Raw genomic sequence first — 19,113 nt, 5'->3', positions numbered from 1 at the left:
GCTGCGTATAACGTAGTACACATTTGAAGAACTGGTAATATTTAAAAGCACTTGAGCTCAGTTCCTTAGTAAATGGTCATTCAAGCAAGAGGCAGTTGAGCTACTGAAGAATTCAAACTTCACATAGCATTTAACAGCAGCCTAAATGCTATCACTGAGTCCTATTGCACATCAAGAAGCTTCTTATTGTTGCTTATTTTCAGAGTCTTTTCCTACGAAGTCCCACGTAGACATGGACTGTGCTTCAGGCATAAAGCATTAATGACTGTTTCAGGAGAGAACACACAAAACATATTTACCCAACGCATCATGCATTGATATGGTCTGGTTTTATACTACATCCAGAAGTTCAGACTAACTGCATGACATCTGCAAAAGTGTACACTCAAGTAACCATAAACCATCTAGAAAGAGAGATGCTATTCCCCTAGCGCAGCAACTGAAGCATCTCCTAGTGCAAACATGGCATTCATGTAGCCAAGGGTACCAACCTGTCATCTGCATCTTCCACTACTCCTGAACTGGGCCCATCTTTGTCTTTTCATACAGTGAACCTTACCATACAGTAGGTGGGGGAACCACAAAAGGAGAGAAGATGCGAGGATTACAATTCCACATTTGGATGGCCTCATCATGCCTAAAATTATTGACGTCTCACAGTCAACGTCACTACAATTCCCCAAATCAATAAAGTGTTACTTTGATTTAGCAAAATGTTCATGTAATAGGTGCTATGAATTTCTGATCACAAACACATTCTGTAAAATTTACCTGAAATTCAAGTGTTCTAATGGCACATATCCATCTAGAATGAAAAAAATAATTAGTTGTTTACATGGATTTCCTAGAAATTTAGAGATTAAACTTTATATATGCCTTATAACTAGTAAGAATTTTCAAAAATAGGTCGTCTGTTTTTTCCAAAGTTGCATCGGAAGATACACGCAAATGACAGTGCACTATGCACAGCCCATTTGTGGGTGACAGAATTCAGGCTTCTGGAAGTAAAGTATTTATTTATTTATGTATTTAAAACATTTTAAGTAGGTAACAACAAAGAAGTGGTTGAGGGGCCCAGAATTTAAGCCAAAACATTTTCTTTCTATTCTGGATTTATTGAGGCACTTGGTCTTTCCCTTCCAGCTCAAAGTAGTTGTTTGGTTTATACCCTGCTTCCAAGAAATACATTTAAAGAGGCCACTTTGCAGTAACTGCAATATTTTGAGTTTGCCACTTCCCTGTCACCCTTTGCTTCTGCTCCACCCATGCATCTTTAATTCGACAATGCCCAGAGACTTACACACGCCTTCGGAATTTCGACAAATTAACTGGTTCCCTTTAGCAATATCAATGACTTCAAGTAGTTCTCCAGCCGTAATCCGTAAATCGAGTTTTCTTTTGGTTAAAGTATTTGAACAGTGAGCAACTGCAGTGTTTATTACTGTGATTTCTTTCGTATACTGAGAGAGAGAGAGAGAGAGAGAGAGAGAGACCAAAAATAAAGCAAAAATAAAACAGATATACAAAAAGCTGATTTAGCAAGGTTGAAGATGATGGGCCCAGTGGAGTTTTTTTTGGTTTTGTTTTTAACTGGACCCTAAGCTTTTTCACACTGCTTCGGAAAGTCTCTTCCAGAAGTAGGATGCCACATTTTAATGGTGAAAATGCTACTGTTTGAGAAACAAAGCTTCCTTTGGGCATGCAGAAGTAGCTGTGCGATTCTTTGAATCCCAGTTTAAATCTTGACCTTGAACTACCTAGTTGCTGTTATGGTCAGCAAGCATATAATAGCCTCTCCATGTTATTTCCACAGTATTTTAAAATACAGTAGCACATGCAATAAAATATAAATTTCAGTCCGGTTTTAAATAACTTGGGGGGGGGGAGTGGTTATGACCTTTAACAGGCAGCAATTCCAGAGTTTATTTTTAATCTTTCCCAAAGCCATCCAACACTCGTTTAAAAAGCAAATTAATCATTTCAAAACTATATGAAACATTTAAAAGGAAAACTGCCATGACCTCCAGGTCTCTTTAAACCTGGGTCTCCAACAAATAGCTCATGAGCTACATAGTACTTCATGCATCCCTTAGAAGATCCAAGAAAATATTGTAAAAAAGATCTGCGCTAGGTTTTTTTAAAAAGATTTTATTTCATAGAATTTCTCTCTGTGCACTTTAACTGATAGCTTGGGGTATTTTTTGTTACTTCAGAAGTAGTTCTCGTTAAAGAAAAGGTTGGCTACCCCTGCTTTAAATCCTGATCCTCAGTTACAAAGATCATATGAACACTTCCAGAGAATATCCAGGTGCTTTGGGTATAACCACTGAGAATACTTCTTTATACACCATGACTAACCACAGATGTCACTTAAACAGCAAAGTGAAAATACTCTTTATGGTTGCACCCGATGTGGTAGAAGACTAATGTTCAAAATCATCACTAGGAATCGCGTCAAAATTACATAGGAAACTGCCACCAGCACTAGATTAATGTGCTGATAAACCTGACCTACAATACATACTCTGCAGCACAATAGATTTTCCTCTGGAGTGCTCATATCCTTAGCATTTGGGGAGAAGTTCAGCTCCCATCCCTAGTAGTTTGGAAGCTGTTCTTGAAACAGCTTTCTTGAGGGAGCATGCTGGGAGACTGGGCTCCCCATCGGTCAAGGGCAAAGAGCAAGCGAATCATATAAGACTGTCCCTCCCCAGTAATGATACTCGCCATGTGGAACTGTCCACCCACCCATCCCTGTATTTTGGCAATGTGCAAACAGTTGATAGCCCAAGCAGGAATCTTTGGACACTTTCAGATTGGCTGAGAAAGAGTTCTTTTTTGCCGGCTTCACTTCTTCAGGGTGGGGTTCTGATTAGGCCTGGTTAAGTGTTACAGGGATTGGCTGAGATAGCACAGGCTTCAGTGTAAGTCACGGATCTATGGCAAGCACCCTGAGGCATCTTATGATGGCGGGAGGCTTCCTGGACCAGCCTACCATGGCTTACCAGTCTAGGGGATTAGCACCTTTGGGGCTGTGGCTTCACTAGTTCAAACCCTAGCATTGCTAGCATGGGGGGGTGGGTGGAGCAACAACTTGGTATGCAGGCCAGGAAAAGCGACTGGCAGATTAAGGCCCCTTCACATTTGGAGCCAGGGTGCTCACGAATGCTGGCATGCCTCAGGCAGCCCATTAGGTACAGTGCCCACACTGAGAGTTGGGCTCAGATCAGTTTAATAAAAAAATCCCAGTTGAACCCATTTATTGTGTGTGGTGTCTTTATTTGGGGAAGAGAGGGCAAGGGCAACTGATGCATGCAGCTCAACACCAAGGTGACATATACACAGAACTGTGAATAGATTGGAAGACTGGCAGCTGTTGGCAGACTAATTTTCATGTACTTCAAACAAATACACACCACTCTAAACTACAGGTAACCAGGCACCAGACAAGCCATGTTTTTTTTTTAAATGGAAGATACATACCATAAACCTCTCCCTAAATATTTTTTCTTCTTTTGTCATCTTGTTGTGCTTTCCAACATTGTATTTCTTGACTTTGAATAGGTTTCTGGAAGACAGGCTACTAACAAATAATATACACATGATAGTATCTAGCAAATAAACACAAGACTTTTAGAACAAAAGGCAGCTAAATCACCTTATTGTTAAAGACCTTTTTTACAGCAGACCTAAAAGTTCCCCTCATGCAGCAGAAATTTCCTGCCCCCTCCTGCTATTGCCCCTTCGGTTGTTGAAAAGTTGAAGAGTTGGTTTTTATATGCCGACTTTCTCTACCACTTAAGGGAGACTCAAACCGGCTTACAATCACCGTCTCTTCCCCTCCCCACAACAGTCACCCTGTGAGGTAGGTGGGGCTGAGAGAGCTCTAACCAAGCTGTAACTTGCCCAAGGTCACCCAGCTGGCTTCATGTGTAGGAGTGGGGAAACAAATCCAGTTCACCAGATTAACCTCCACCGCTCATGTGGAGGAGTGGGGAATCAAACCCGGTTCTCCAGATGTGAGTCCGCCGGTCCAAACCACTGCTCCTAACTACACCACGCTGTATCATAACAATACAGAGCTATGACCAAGGATCTGTTTGATAGTTTAAATTTTATCAAATGATTTGTTACTTGTATAGATAAAGTAATTGTATTCATACCAGCTATCTGCAATAAATTTGTATAGACTAAGACAAACAGTTATTGGTATGGCTATCACTTTCCATAAAGTGGCAGTGACATAATTGATACAGTCATGACATTTTATATAATGGATTTCTATAAAGTAAAAGGAGAACTCCCAAAATAACATGGACCCACAATTAATAACTGTCATTCCCGAGAAGAGCTTCACATGCATATTACCTGATATGGTTTCTACAATTCACACCTCACACCAAACCTGGGTAAGTTCTAAGTCATACAGGAATATTACTGATAATTGCCATAACATTTTGCACTACAGTCCTTACTAAATCATTTATTTATCTCAACATTTACATATTAGCTATATTAAAAAATCCTCACAGAGGAAGGGCAAATGGTTCTGTCTTCCTCGTCTCAGGCAAGAAAACAAAACACACTTCCATACCATGGTAGCAGTAGACTAAAGCTCTGCTCACAGCAGAACAGAAGTGAAGATGAATGGTACCAAACTATACCTCTGCACTCTGGCTTTAGCTTGCTACTCTGGATGTTCTCCATATATGGACTGACTCGGAGCACACCAATGATAGCCAGTTGCAATTTAGGGCCTTGGAAGAGCTTGCTCACTCCTCACATAGGGTTGGATCCAGACTTACAGCGCATTCCTGAAATGCGCCGGCGGCCATGCCAAAAGCCCTTAGGAGGCCGGCAACAGTGCATGCCGGCGCAAGGGCCCACACCGCCAGCGCCCAGAAGGTGCACGCCGGTGTGAGTGGCCCCAGCGCCGGCATGCAGGTCCGGATGCCGGTCCTTAGCCGCCACCGCGGCAGCGCTGGGCCCGGATGCCACTGGAGCCTCCTGCTGGCCTCTGGCCATTGGCACAGGCTGCCGCAGCGCCCTGGGAGGAGTGATGGCGCCCCGGGAGGTGTTCCGGCGCTTGCCAGGGGGCGGGGCCGACGTTAGTCAGCCTCCCGAGCCGTTTCAGCTCTGGAACGCCCCTTTTTGTTTTTTAAAATATACGCCAGCTTTTTGCTGGCGTATCTCCCATGCAACCCTATGAGGGTTGCACGGGTGTTTGGCGCCAGGCGGAGGTTTCGCCGCTGGGTTGCCTCCTAAGTCCGGCGCAGGCATTCCTTTCAGGAATGCGCTGTAAGTTGGCAGTTTCCATTGATTTCCCCTTCCTGCTGCAAACCCTCCTTAGGTTCCCCTATCCCCAAAGAGCAGCATTTTGTGGAGATTAGTAGCTGCAATTGGCAAATTTAGTCTGGATCCAACCAAGGACATCTGTGTGGTGTTTGTACTAGAACAGGCGCACATGTATTACTATATTTTTAAACACTGTGTTAAAATGAACAGGTTCTTCCAGCAGTGTAAAGGGTTAGATTCCACTAGCTTTTTCACTGAGGGCCAAACTAGATTTGATGGAATCCTTGTGGTGGCTATGAGAACATTGCCACCATTTTGAAGTCATTTAAAAATGCCAAAAGGGCCTGATCCTAATACGGCCTGCAGCATGTTCTGCCTTGCTGGCCCTTGCAAGGGCAGAAAAGCAGGACACAAACTTTGTAAATAGTTTTTTGTTTAATCCCCCATGCCTTTTCAAGTGCCAAAACAGCTGTTGGGGGACAACTGCAGTAGAGGGAACAAGAATGCCTCAGCCCACTTTACTGCAGGCCTGATCAGAATTGGGCCTTCACAGCATTTTAAGAACTTTAAAATGGTGGTAGCGCCCTCATGGCAGCCATGAAGACATCATCACATCTAGATATAGTGAGGTTAAGAGCCAATTTTCACCTTACTAAAACCTCCATCCGACGTGGCCCCCATGATTCCCAGCATATCCTTTTTTGGTAGTCAAAGTGGACCCCTTTTTTCATCAGCAGAAAAGCTGGTTGAATCCAACCCACTGTTATTTTAAATTTTAAATTTATACTCTGCTTTGGTTGCGGCTTGCAACAAAGAAATGCAGTATGGAAATGTCCAAAATAAAATAAACCGAACAATCTTCTGTTCTTTTGTGGGTTAAGGAACTCAGAACTTGCTTATTACATTTCAGCATCTTCACTGTTTCTCCTTTGATCCTTTTCTTTTGACATGAGGAACCTTTTCCAGTTTTTATGCATCTCGTTCTTCTCTCTAGGGAGCAGAGAGGGGGGAAAATAGGCTTCTGAATGTCATGGATGCTGCAAAATGCTGACGGCCCAAACAGACAATGGGGTACTGGTGAGATCAAACATGATACCACACAACAGACCTCATTTCATGCACCACTGAATCACAAAAACATTTTCAAATAGGAATCATGTAGTTACAGCAGTACACAGACGTGTAGTTCAATAGGTTGCAAACAGCGCTGAGCATCCTTTTCCCAGTGTTAAGCTAGAAGGGAATTTTTTACATGCGTACACAAAGCAGATGATGTATTCCAAGCAAATTTTAACAAGAATTTTGAGGCCACAATTCTAATAAAGCCATCTTATCTCACAAAAGACATAATACTCAATTATTCCCACTGTTGCACTTAAAGAACAACCAGTTCCTGGAGCATTTGAGTTTTCAGCAATCTTCAGTGTCTGGTATTATCCTGTAATCCACAATAGTAAGTCACCTATAAGTTGTTCCCCTGCCCATTTGTAGGCCTGCTCGGACTAGGGTTGCCAGGTCCCCCCTGGCCACCAGCGGGGGATGGGGGGATAGGCTGGTCAGATCCAGATTGGGAAACTCCTGGAGATTTGGGGATGGAGCCTGGGGAGGAAAGGGACTTTAGTGGGGTACAATGCCATAGAGTCCACCCTCCAACGCATCCATTTTCTCCAAGAGAATGGATCTCTGTAGTCTGGAGATGAGGTGTAATTCCAGGGAATCCCAGGTCCCAACTGGAGGTTGGCATCCCTAGCTCAGGCCAGGCCCAAATTAAGATACTTACGTGCTACTATATAGAATGTACGTACCAGTACACTGTATATCTAAGGGTGCCAGCTCTGGGTTGGGAAATACCTGGAGATTTTGGGGGTGGAGCCTGAGGAGGGCAGGGTTTAGAGAGGGGAGGGACTTTAATGCCCTAGAGTCCACCCTCCAAAGCATCCATTTTCTCCAGGGAAACTGATCACTGTCGCCTGGGGATCAGATGTAATAGCGGGAGATCTCCAGCCACCACCTGGAAGTTGGTAACCCTAAGTATATCTTAAGAACAGCACAGTGGTTTACAGAGCCAAAGAAAGTAACGAGAGCCATAGATACCATAATGGCAGATGTTGAAAGGCTTGCATAATGAGATTTGGGTATGCAAGGCCAGAACTATATCAAAAAAGTGAAACACTGACCATGAGTGAGCACAGGCAAAATGAAGTGTTAGTTCCTAAGCCCTCGCTATCGCTACGTGTAAAACTAGGTAAAATGGAAGGCAAAGTCAAGCTATGGAAGCAAGAAGCAACATCAAAGGGATCGCACGTTTCCAGTACTTTCACAGATAAAAAAAGAGGACAGATTAAGTTTAAGGTCCTCCCCTCCCCCCTTGGAAGCACCATAACTAAGCCACTGCTTACTGACCTGGCCCCACCACCGACAATTTTGCTTTGCCTTCTCTTGAACTTTAGCCAGAACTCTCCATCATTATCCTGTCCACTTTTGCTTTATCTAACATATATGTAATTGCTTACCTGTGTGGAACATAAAATCCACTGATTTGCTTTTTTAAAATTGGCTATTACCAGACTTTACACAATTGAGGCCTGAAATAGTAACAGTATTGACAATAGAGTTTTTGTGGTTTGAGATAAAAACATTACCTACTTTGTATCATTTTCTTCCATGTTGACATCATCATACACCATGCCTTCCTGGGTCATAACATCTGCCATCAAAACAATTCAATGGTTAAACACAACAACATAGCCACTTATTTGATAAACATGGAAAATAAGCCCATGGTCTAAATTAATCCAGACTCACTAAAACATTGGAGGTCTTTTTTAAAAACTAAGAATTGCCTCAAAAGGACAAAAATGTGGAAAAGTTAACCATCTACTGCCTCAAGTTCCAGAATATTGATATATTATTTATATAGGAAGAATAGCTGCCTCAGAAACCCAAGGCGACTTGACTGAAGAGCCAATATAATGTCATTCTTTGCCCTCCTAAGAATCTTCTATTATATAAGGAAATGAACTTGTAATCCGCTTTACTCAGGAATAATATCTGTGAAATAAATCTTCAAAGTACCTTTTGAAAATTATACACTATAATCAAGTTTGCATTAGGAAGCTCTAATATGCCTTTGTACATAACTGAACATTAGTCCTAAAGGACAGGTGATAAAATGTTTACCCAAAACTGTCCTGGGTCACAGTTTCCTATAAAATTGACAATAGTAGTCAGTCAATATATTTTTTTAAATTAAAACTTACAGGGATAATTCAGAGGGCCAGTATTGTCTAGACACCCCCCATACACACACGCATCCTTTCAAGTAAAAAGATTTTTACTGTTGAGCAAATGTCCTTACCTAGATTTGGCACAGAACTGGAGATGTTGCTGGAGGGAGAAAAAACTAAATTATACACATGTCAACATTATTCATAAATAGAAATATTTGTTGCATAGCAACTACATTCAAGGCTTTAAGAAGGGATTTCTCTCCACCCCCTTCTCCCCACCACACACACAATCACTGTTACATTTTTTAATCTAACAGTTTTAGAGAAAAAATGTTAAATGAGCAGATTAGAGAGTGGATGGGGGCACCTTCTTTGAGGGCCCATAAAATTGGACCCACTGGCCCAATCTTTATCAAACTTGGAGATACTTCTAAGGAGAGTCCCCTGAAGCTACTCCACAAATTTTGTAGTTATAACTCAAAACACAGTCTCCCCAGAGCCCTGCAAAGATTCCCCTAGGGTAAAATGGACCTGGAAAAGCCAAGAAAAAAATTGCTGCACACCCCTAGGGCTTACTGCCTTTTCATTGTTTGGGTTCAGAGAAGAAGAAAAGAGGAAATCAAGGATCTCCATGATATTTAATAGGACTCTGATTTTCTTGATAAAGGCCTCAAAAATTAGACATCCGGCACAGTGGACTGCAGCAGGGCTAGGATCAGAATAGCTTGAGGTGGGGCAACGGCCAGGGCCCAGGGCTTTTGGTGGGGCCCACTCCTATCCATGCACCTCCTCTACCATATCTCTGCATGCTCTTCCCCATCTATTTGCATGAAGTGGCCTGACACCTATGCTTCCAAGTGCCCAGTGTCATTAGGGAAGGTCATGAGAGTGGTGCACGGTGGCTGCACTCCTGGTGGCCATGGCAGCAGCACTCTGCTAGCGGTATGCACTGGTCAGTGCTACTGGGGAAAAGGTATGCATGCGCTACAGGCAACTGAGCATGGGAGGTGGGAAGGCATGTGAGTGGGAGAAAGATGCACAGCCAGGAAGGGAGCACTCAGGTGGGGTGGAAAAGGAGACAAAAGGGGGGGTCTAGTGGTAGGGCCAGGTTTTCTCTGCCTGGGATCTTCCAGACCTAGAACCAGCCCTAGACTACAGGCCACACAAAGAGTTAAGCACTGTGGGTGCATAACATCCACGCTTTCCTACATGTAATATAGTGATAATGACACTCTCCCTACCAATCAGCTAGGAAATAACACAGCTTCACTGCTGCATGCAAGTACTCCAGCACCATGCCACAAACAAAGCACCGCCAACAAGTGTAAAGCTGAGATACAACAGCAGCAAGGCAGAAAATAGTCCCCATTTGGGAACTAGAATGTATATTCATACAACCTTCTGCTTTCTTTTGGCTCAAACATTCTTCACTACCTACTCAGAGGATTTCCTTTATCCCACATTTGCTTTCCTAAAGTTTCATCTACCACTTTGGTTGTGTTCCCACTTACATCCTGTTGAAGTGTGTGCCATTCTGATACTAACATTTTACAGAGATGGGATATGTGTCATTAGAGTACTGTGATCCGCCATCAAAATTGCACCTCAATGTTCCATGGCTGCTTGAAATGATTGATAAACATGACATTTTGTCTTGATTTTTCTCCAAAGAAAAATGTACATAGCTCTCCTTTCCTCTTATTTCATCCTCTAGGAGGTATGTTAGGATGAAATATAGTGCCCATCCCAAGGTTACCTGGTGAGCATCAAGCGGATTTCCTTTTAATTTCCTAGTGAAATAAATTAGTAAAGTAGCTTAACTTAAAGAACTTAATTTGACAGCTGCCCCATGCCAAATAATTACATACCACATCTTCTCTTTCAACTGAACATTCTTCATTTTAAACTTTTCTTTCTTGAAAATTTTTCCAAATTTCTTTAGTTTTTCTACTTTGTCATTGCTAAGTAAAAAAAAAGTAAGATAACAAATTAAAATAAAGAAAGTGATCTATAGTAAATTTTTATCAACGTGTTATTGATTTACAGTATGTTTAGGACTGTCCAAAGGAAGAATTCCTTCACACCAAATTAAATCCACAAAATTTAAAAACTGCAGTTAGTTTAGCATGCTTAAACGGGATTAGACAAATCTATGAAGTAGAGGTTTAACATGAGACATCACTGTTCAGAGGCAGATAGCTTCCAAGCACCAGATATAGGAATAGAGAATGGCTCTACCCACATGCTTTGAGAACTTCCTGGGGCATCTGCCTGAACATTGACGGATGGAGATAATCCTAAAATTAGATGGTCTTCAGTCTTATTTAGTGAGGCAGTCCTTCAGTTCTCATGCTTCATCTGACAATACTTAAAGAATCGTATTCAAAATGCGGCAGGTGTATGGGGGTGTTACGAAAACAGTCACTTGATTTTTCTTTCCATTCAAAATAATTTTGAAGTATAGAATTACAGTGACTATACAGCAAGAGGCTGATTGCAGCTGGGAGTAATTAGCCTGAAGAAAAGTAATATGGTTATAATTGAAAGAGGATGTGCTTTAAACCAATGTTTCTCACACATTTTGAACTTGCCTCCCTCCTCAACTTCTACCTTCTGTCTCTTTCCACCACCACCATCACCACCACCCTGGCCAGCCTGGCACTAATATGCAGTTATCCTTGCAGGCCATTGTGTTTATCCATGCTAATAATTCCATCTTGCCATTGGAAGGAAACATAGGATTATTGTAGAAGGCTTTCACCGTCAGAGTTCGTTGGTTCTTGTAGGTTGTCCGGGCTGTGTGACCGTGGTCTTGGTATTTTCTTTCCTGACGTTTCACCAGCAGCTGTGGCAGGCATCTTCAGAGGAGTAACACTGAAGGACAGTGTCTCTCAGTGTTATTCCTCTGAAGATGCCTGCCACAGCTGCTGGCAAAACGTCAGGAAAGAAAATATCAAGACCACGGTCACACAGCCCGGATAACCTACAAGAAACATAGGATTCCTCTGAATCCTTCCCAAATCCATGTACAGGACAACAATGCAGTAGCTTTTTTTTTTTTTTCTGAACTCCCTTCTTGGCAAATCAAGAAGTTGCAGTGAGGACACAATCACCCTCACTAATCCAATGAATATCAATGAAGATGCATTTCTGGAGGTATTCAGTTTATTCAAGCCATTGCTGTAGGCAAGCAAGGCTTTCTCTATTTCAGAATTGTACTGTTCCCTGCAACTTTGTACAGACATCCCTCCAAATGTGGCCTGTCCCATAGTCTGAGAACCATTGCCTTCAGTAGAAACAGTCCATAGGTTTACAGAGAATGAGAGTACTGTGAAATCTCTACAGAAACCCTTTAACCATGTTAAACCCTCAATTTCACAGATTAAAATGTTGTAGTTGATATTTTAAAGATATCAATCAAGGCATGACTTTTAATTAAGCAGACCTCACAGAAAAGTAATTCATGATAACATGAAATGCGGATTCTGCAATAAAGCCCTGGGACCTTTTAAAGTCTGGTTAATACTTGCAGAGCTAAATGAAATTAGTTATTATTGTGCTACTATCGTTCTAAAGAAATGAGATGACATGCAAGTTGAGTGAAAGAGTCTCAAGAAGAAGGGGTGTGGGTAGTAATACCTCTTTGCAACTGTCAAGCCCTCTGGAAAACAACCACTTACTACTCATACCAGAGACCAAATACAGAATTCCCCTATTGCGAGAAAACCACTCACATATTGGCTTGCATGCATAATGCCACTCATGGTCTTTACTCTTAACCCTGTAGTTTGAAAGAAGATGTAGAACACAGTTGCTGGGACTGCTATGGCTTTAACTCACTTGGAGCTCTAGCAGTGCAATCCTAAGGAGTTACTCCAGTCTAAACCCAGCCATTTCAATGGGTTTTGACTAGAGTAACTCTCCTTTGGATTGCACTGCAGGTCTCCTTTTTCTTGGCAGAAGGACTAGTTTCCATAGCAGCCCTGAATCAGTTGCCTTTAGTGTGCATGTGCATTTTTACTGCCTTCTCTGACATTAGGAGATAATGAACATGCTTCATGCATAACAAAACTAAAACAATGGTGCAACAAAGAGTCACTGAAAGCAATGTGCACAAGCTTACACTGAGAGCTGCATAGACAAGCACAAGTAAAACCTGCTGGATTCAACCCGTGGTCCATCTGGTCCAGCATACTGTTTCGCACAGCAGCCAACCAGTTGCCTTGGAGGGCAAAACAAGCAGGGACCCTCTCCTGCCTTGCAGCAGTGGTATTCATGAATCTAACCACTTTTAAAGCTATCTATGTCATGGCCATCACTATCTATGTCATGGCCATCTATGTCATCCCTCTCACTACTTCCACTGGGACTGAATCCCATTGTTTAATTAATTGTTGAGTAAAGAATTATTTCCTTTTGTCTTCCTGAGAGAACTGTGACTGGCCCAAGGTCACCCTGCAGGCTTCATGTGGAGGAGTGGGGAATCGAACCCTGTTCACCAGATTAGAGTCCGCCACTCATGTGGAGGAGTGAGGAATCAAACCCAGTTCACCAGATTAGAGTCTGCCGCTCTTAACCATTACACCACATTGGCTCTCATAAACCTCTATCATGTCCCTCCTTAGCAATCTTTTTTCTAGTTTGAAAAGCTCCAACCCCTTAGGCATCTTGGTTGTCCTCCTTTGCACTTTTTATAGGTCTGCAATATTCTTTTTGTGATACAATGGCCAGAACTACACATAGTATTCCAAATAAGGCTGCACTGTTGTTTCATACGAAGCCATTGCAATATTGGCTATTTTATTTTCAATCCCTTTTCTAATAATTCCTAGCATGAAGTTTGCCTTTTTTCACTTTTGCTGCGCACTAGGTTGACATTTTCATTGAGCTTTTCCACTACAACCCCACGATCTCTTTCAATCTAAGTCACAGCCAGTTCGGACTCCATCAACATATATCTAAAATCATTCCAATATGCATCACCTTATACTTATTTACACAGAACATTTGCCACATTGTTGCCCACTCACCCAATTAAGAGAGATCCTCAACCCACCTTGGTTTTCACCATCCCAGATAATTTAGTATCATCTGCAAACTTGGCTACTGTACTGCTCACTCCCAAATCCAAATCATTTATGGATAAATAAAATAGCACCAGTCCCAATACTGATCCTTGTGGGACCCCAACTGCCCTCCATCACACAATGGCTTCGATTCTCTGGAAATTTCTGTATGTGGAGAAGCAGAACTTCCTTGCTTCCACAATACCCTGCAGCCCAAAACGTCTCCAGGAGCCCAGTAAGGAGATCTCTCAGAAAAGCAGAGGTGTGTGTGTGGGGGGAGGGGGGGGAGAATCAAAGATCTGTAGTGGGAAGGCAGAATAAGTAAAAGGTTCCCCCCCCCCGACTTTCATGTATTCATCAAAGACAATGGAACAGTGTGATTTAGCTAACGGGTTTCTGCAGTCTATTCCTAGGATCATTCCACACATAATATGCATAAACTATTGAGTGTGGACTCAGCTGACAATTTAGGCGCCTATTCATGTAGTATGTTGTGGTGAGCCCAACTTGGTTGGGAAAGAGCGGGGTATAAATTGAGTAAAATGAAATGAAATGCAAATATACTGCATGACATTTATGGGGAGGTGAAGGGAAGGTGATTGTAAGCCAAGGATCCGGGACCAGGTGGATAATGGTTTAACTTTCGAAGCCAGTTCTAAAGGTGGCAAATCAGCTGGACCTAGAACAAAAAGCTGAAACTTGTCTCCTTTACTTACTAGTCTAGGGTCCACATGCTTTTTGAGCCTGTGAGCACCTTTGAAATTTTGGGAGGGGGTGGTGAGCACCATTCCAAAATGGCTACTGCAGGAGGCAGAGTGAAACAAAAAAAATGCAGCTACCGGAGGTGGAGCCAAATGGAATACCTCTCTCCTCATACCTCTTGGTGCGACTACCAATGGACTTACCTCCCTCTCACACCTGGCATGGCTCTAGGCCCCACTACTCACCTTGAGCCTGCTGCAGCAGCAGTGGTGTCTGGAGCTGTTGCAGGGTGCCTGCATGGTGTAGTGGTTAAGAGCGGTGGTTTGGAGCGGTGGACTCTGATCTGGAGAACCGGGGTTGATTTCCCCACTCCTCCACATGAGCAGCGGACTCTAATCTGGTGTACCGGGTTGGTTTCCCCACTCCTATACATGAAGCCAGCTGGGTGACCTTGGGCTAGTCACACTCTCTCAATCCCACCTACCTCACGGGCTGTCTGTTGGGAGGGGAAGGGAAGGTGATTGTAAGCAGCTTTGATTCTTTCTTAAGTGGTAGAGAAAGTCAGCATATAAAAACCAACTCTTCTTTTTAAAGGATTGGATCCATGCACAGAAGTGTGACTTCCTAGCTCTTCATTCCCACCGCATCCTGAAGAGCCCCCCCGAATGCCGCTCCAGGGAGATAGCGCAGCATGAGAGGAGGTCGCTAATGGAGGAGGGTCTTGGCAAAATCGCCCCCCCCCCATGTACTCATGGATTTTTGTAGAGATCTAACCCAAAATATTTTCTGTGCCACAATATACCACCAGAATGAATGCTTTAAATCCTTCAGTCGTCTTTGCAGATTCTGACACTTAATTGTAAATACAAATAGCTTTCCTTAAAATGAATTCCTTCTGCAGTGCAGTTGCATGGTAGGCAGCCTTATTGTGGCACTGGGGAAAATATGAAAAGTTAAATCTGTATTTCTGTCTCAAGCTTGACAGCATTTGATATTCTCACATTCATTAGTAAGGTAAAAATGCCTGCTTCAGGGGCCTTGCAAAGCTGAACAGCAGGATTCTAAAAAGGTTATGTGACAGGAAAGAAAAAGAAGGCTAGTTTTGAAACCAACAGCCTCTTGCAAGGAGCAATAACTACAAGATTATTACAAATAAAAGTAGGGAGCCATTGGAAGGTCAATAAGTTTCAAATTAGTCAAACCTATCAACCTTTTCATGAGGACACGTTAAATGGGCTATGTCGGTATGGTACTTTTAACATGTTTCTTAAAAATACCAAATTATTTTAACAAGCTTTACTAATATTGAACCCTCCATATATTCCTGGGCCCAAAGTCTATAAAATAACTGAGCCAGAAGAGCAGATTAAAAACTATCACAGTTCTTGCAATGAAATGTTAGCATTAAATTACATTAAAATGGGGATTACCAGGCTTCAGCCATCACACGCTGAATTGCCACTATTAAGTATTATTGCTGGCTAATCAGTTTCTCATAAGGGAGCCATTTTTTCTATGACAGTATGATTATAGCCCCTGGCAATACCTGTTTGATAGCCTGGCAATTTCAACAGTGGTTACTTCAAAGAAAGGACTGTAGCTTAAGGGGAGGGGAATGCACAAGAAGCCTGCACGCCATTCAACAAGCCTGAAGCTAGATTCAGAAAGAAAGTGTGTGTGTGTGTGTGGGTGGGGGGAAGGGACCAGGTAGAAGGCACTGAGCAAAGAGAACCTGCCTCAAGCTCTGAAGACCTGCCATAGCAATCCCTTACAAAAATTCACCTCCCATTCCTAATTTGTAGATGACTGTATCCTTTTCCATTAGAAAGCTGATAAAGAGCAAACTTACTGGATTAGCTATAAACTAATGGGTTGTCAGGAGGCTACAAGGCAGGTTATTGCAGATATTGTATATATCAAAAGGGGGAGGGGAGAATTCCAAGCTTCTTCCACATGACAGTGATTCTTCACACAGCTTTCATTGCATCAGCGCCCCCCCCCCCCCCCGTCCCGGCTGCCTCCTGCCTAAGGTTGCCTGGTCCCTCTTCGCCACTGTCAGGCGGTTTTTGGGGCAGAGCCTGAAGAAGGCGCGATTTGGGGAGGGGAGGGACTTCAATGCCATAGAGTCCAATTGCCAAAACAGCCATTTTCTCCAGGTGAACTGATCTCTATCTGCTGGAGATCAGTTGTAATAGCGGGAGATCACCTACTAGTACCTGGAGGTTAGCATCCCTACTCCTGCTCCATGCCACTTGAGGTATGTTCATGTGATGCTGTTGTTTTTAAAAGCAATGGACATAATCACTATAGTGTTCTAACAATCTGCTGGTCCTCTGAATTCTACCTCTCATTAAAAAAAAATTCTCAAGCCCGCCTTTGCAGGGATAAGGGGAAAGGCATATATCAGCAATAAACAGGGATAAAGACTTTCATTTTTTTAAAAATGAAAGCTAGGAATCCAGAGGAATTTGTAGATAAAACATTATAACACTTCAACAGTATGCCAATTTCTGTTTTTGTTTGTTTTTCACAAAGGCCCCCAAAAGCCTTTTGGTATTGGGGTAGATGGAAGAAAAAGATGGTGGTGGGGCAGGGATCGCAAGAATGTGACCTTCCATCCATAGGGTATACAAACATGCTTTGACTGAGATCTTTTGGGGGAAAAAATCCAAACTTTGTTTGGCAAAGATCACAGCAAAGCGGAGGAAAAAATGGAAAGTGGGTGATTATGGGGCAACGTCACATGGATGCTTCTAAAAATAAAAATCCACTCATTCGTAAGCCAAACCAGAGCAAATTTCTGCATGCAAGCAGTCTTGGATCAAGAAATATGTTGACAGAGTTTTCTGGAAAGTCTGTAATATTCTCTGCATACAATGTCAGTAAGCATTACAACACTGGAAGATAGGTTAGAAGTAGCATCCCCATATTACAGATAGGTAGAGGGGCCAAACTAATGAGAGAGGGTTTTCCCCAAGATCTCCCGATTTAGTGCACAGTTAAAACGAGATTTGGACCAGGGTGCCCTTCAAAATATCAGCTTTCAAATGATAATTTCATTTAGTTCCCCTACTGAAAAGTTTGGGAATTAAAGAGACAGAAAATCAAAATACTAGCTCAGGGGACCCCAGGATGCTTAGGGTAGAGACAATATGACATTTGTGTTGCCACACATACTGTAAATGAAGTTGTGAAATGATTTGTGCTACCAAGAATTGTATATAGATAGTCATGTAGTAGTTAAGGCTCTGCGCTGTTATCAAGAGTCCCTGACTCCAACAGTCATTTGTATAATTCGGGCAGGGTAGAAAATTCATTGGCAAAGATTTGGTTCTTTGCGAGAATTGCTAGGCAGGCTTTGTACAGGTCTCAGACATAAGATAACCCCCACTGGTGAATATCTATATCTGGAAGAGGCTTTTGTAAACCATAAGATTACTTTCACACTTACCACTATTGGAGGTGTTCGAGCTGAAGGTATCAGAGGCTTGACTGCAACAAAAACAATTTTAGATTGTTCATGTCAATACACGTCATTTTTTCAGAGATATTTTTATTTTTAAACAGATTAAATCTACAGGTGAAGACCTTATCTGTAGCTGACTCACAATTCTCTCTCTAGTCCTTCTACGTCATCATATAATTCCTCCAGATCTTGCGCTGGTTTGGAAGCCTTGGGATCCAGAGCTGCCTGTTCTTCGTTGACTTTCAAAGCTTCCAGGCACACATACCCATCTGAAACTGCAGAAGAGCCCATGTTTATAATCTCTTCCTAACATACACAACGGATAAAGGCCTAAAATAATGGATGCTGAAATTCCTGTAGTTTGCGTCAATTTTATAAAAGACTTCTGGGGTGTCAGTTTCTCTATGCTTGCCTTCTTCAAACTGCCAACAGTGTTTTTCACTGGTCACTTCCAGCAGCCTTGGGTTCCAAGGGCAGTCTTCAGTGGTGCGCTAAAAGCCAATCTAGGCTGCAGCATACAAGATGGAGGCCACAATAGATGAGCTTGGCACATGTGAAACAAGCCCTCTTCAGCCTCCCTTCTTCAGAAAAGGATTCAAACATAACAGTATGTGGTTTCAATAGCCTGTTCCTGGGCACTTATGGAATAGAATTGGCATATCAATGAAAGACCTAGATAAAGAAGTTTATAAAGGGACTGGTCACAAATGGGCAGTTCTAGACTTGAAGGTATGAAGCCTAAGCAATAGGAATAAACATACCTCCTGGACTTTCTGTGTGGGCAAGACATTTACTTTTTGTCATCATTTTCTCTTTAGATCTTTAAGCATATATAACTCTATGTTTCAGTAGATTGGATCCAGATCAAATTGGCAATTTCCTCTGATCCCCAGGCCATCCATTCACCAGCCCACAACCCCAGCTTACCACCTCTGAAGAACTGAGGAGCAAGAGAAAAAATGGCCTCCACATAGCAATGCTCTAGGAATTTCCCCTCATCTATATGGTAAAAAGACCATAGAGACTGGGTAAGGCAGCCTAGAGTGTCACATCCCCCCCAGTCTCCCAGTATTAACCAAGGTAGTGCTGGGAACACTGTTGCAGATTACCCTCATGACATTTCTATGGGTCCCCTATCCCCCAGGAGTAGCATTTCGTAGAGATCAGAGGGCTGCAGTGAAAGGGGTGCGTGTGTCAGAGAACTTCCACTCTGATTTGGAAAATTTAGCCTGGATCCAACCCAGCAGCTTTGGGTAGCAGTACTGGGAACACAACTGAAGGCACATGGAGTATGTACACATTCACATTATACAAACAATGCTTGTGCAGAAAGGCATTCATTAGCCTCTAGGTT

At 42.5% G+C, this 19,113-nt stretch overlaps 1 protein-coding gene across 1 annotated transcript in view; it reads right to left on the bottom strand.

The window, feature by feature from the left end:
• Window positions 1–767: 767 nt before the first annotated feature.
• Window positions 768–19,113, bottom strand: part of FYB2 (FYN binding protein 2) — a 43,393-nt gene continuing 25,047 nt past the window's right edge. The window contains exons 10-19 of the mRNA XM_056844766.1: window positions 17,902–18,034; window positions 17,745–17,785; window positions 11,745–11,811; window positions 10,394–10,486; window positions 8,654–8,697; window positions 7,942–8,002; window positions 6,199–6,285; window positions 3,484–3,583; window positions 1,301–1,460; window positions 768–805 (exon numbers count right to left, since the gene is read on the bottom strand). Of these exons, the coding sequence (XP_056700744.1) occupies window positions 768–805; window positions 1,301–1,460; window positions 3,484–3,583; window positions 6,199–6,285; window positions 7,942–8,002; window positions 8,654–8,697; window positions 10,394–10,486; window positions 11,745–11,811; window positions 17,745–17,785; window positions 17,902–18,034 (824 nt within the window). The remainder of the gene's footprint in view (window positions 806–1,300; window positions 1,461–3,483; window positions 3,584–6,198; window positions 6,286–7,941; window positions 8,003–8,653; window positions 8,698–10,393; window positions 10,487–11,744; window positions 11,812–17,744; window positions 17,786–17,901; window positions 18,035–19,113) is intronic.

Source organism: Euleptes europaea, chromosome 2, assembly GCF_029931775.1.
Source record: "Euleptes europaea isolate rEulEur1 chromosome 2, rEulEur1.hap1, whole genome shotgun sequence".
Classification (NCBI taxonomy): Eukaryota; Metazoa; Chordata; class Lepidosauria; order Squamata; family Sphaerodactylidae; genus Euleptes; species Euleptes europaea.
The sequence above is the reverse complement of the archived record's forward strand: the minus strand, read 5'-3'. Positions and strand labels throughout refer to the sequence as shown.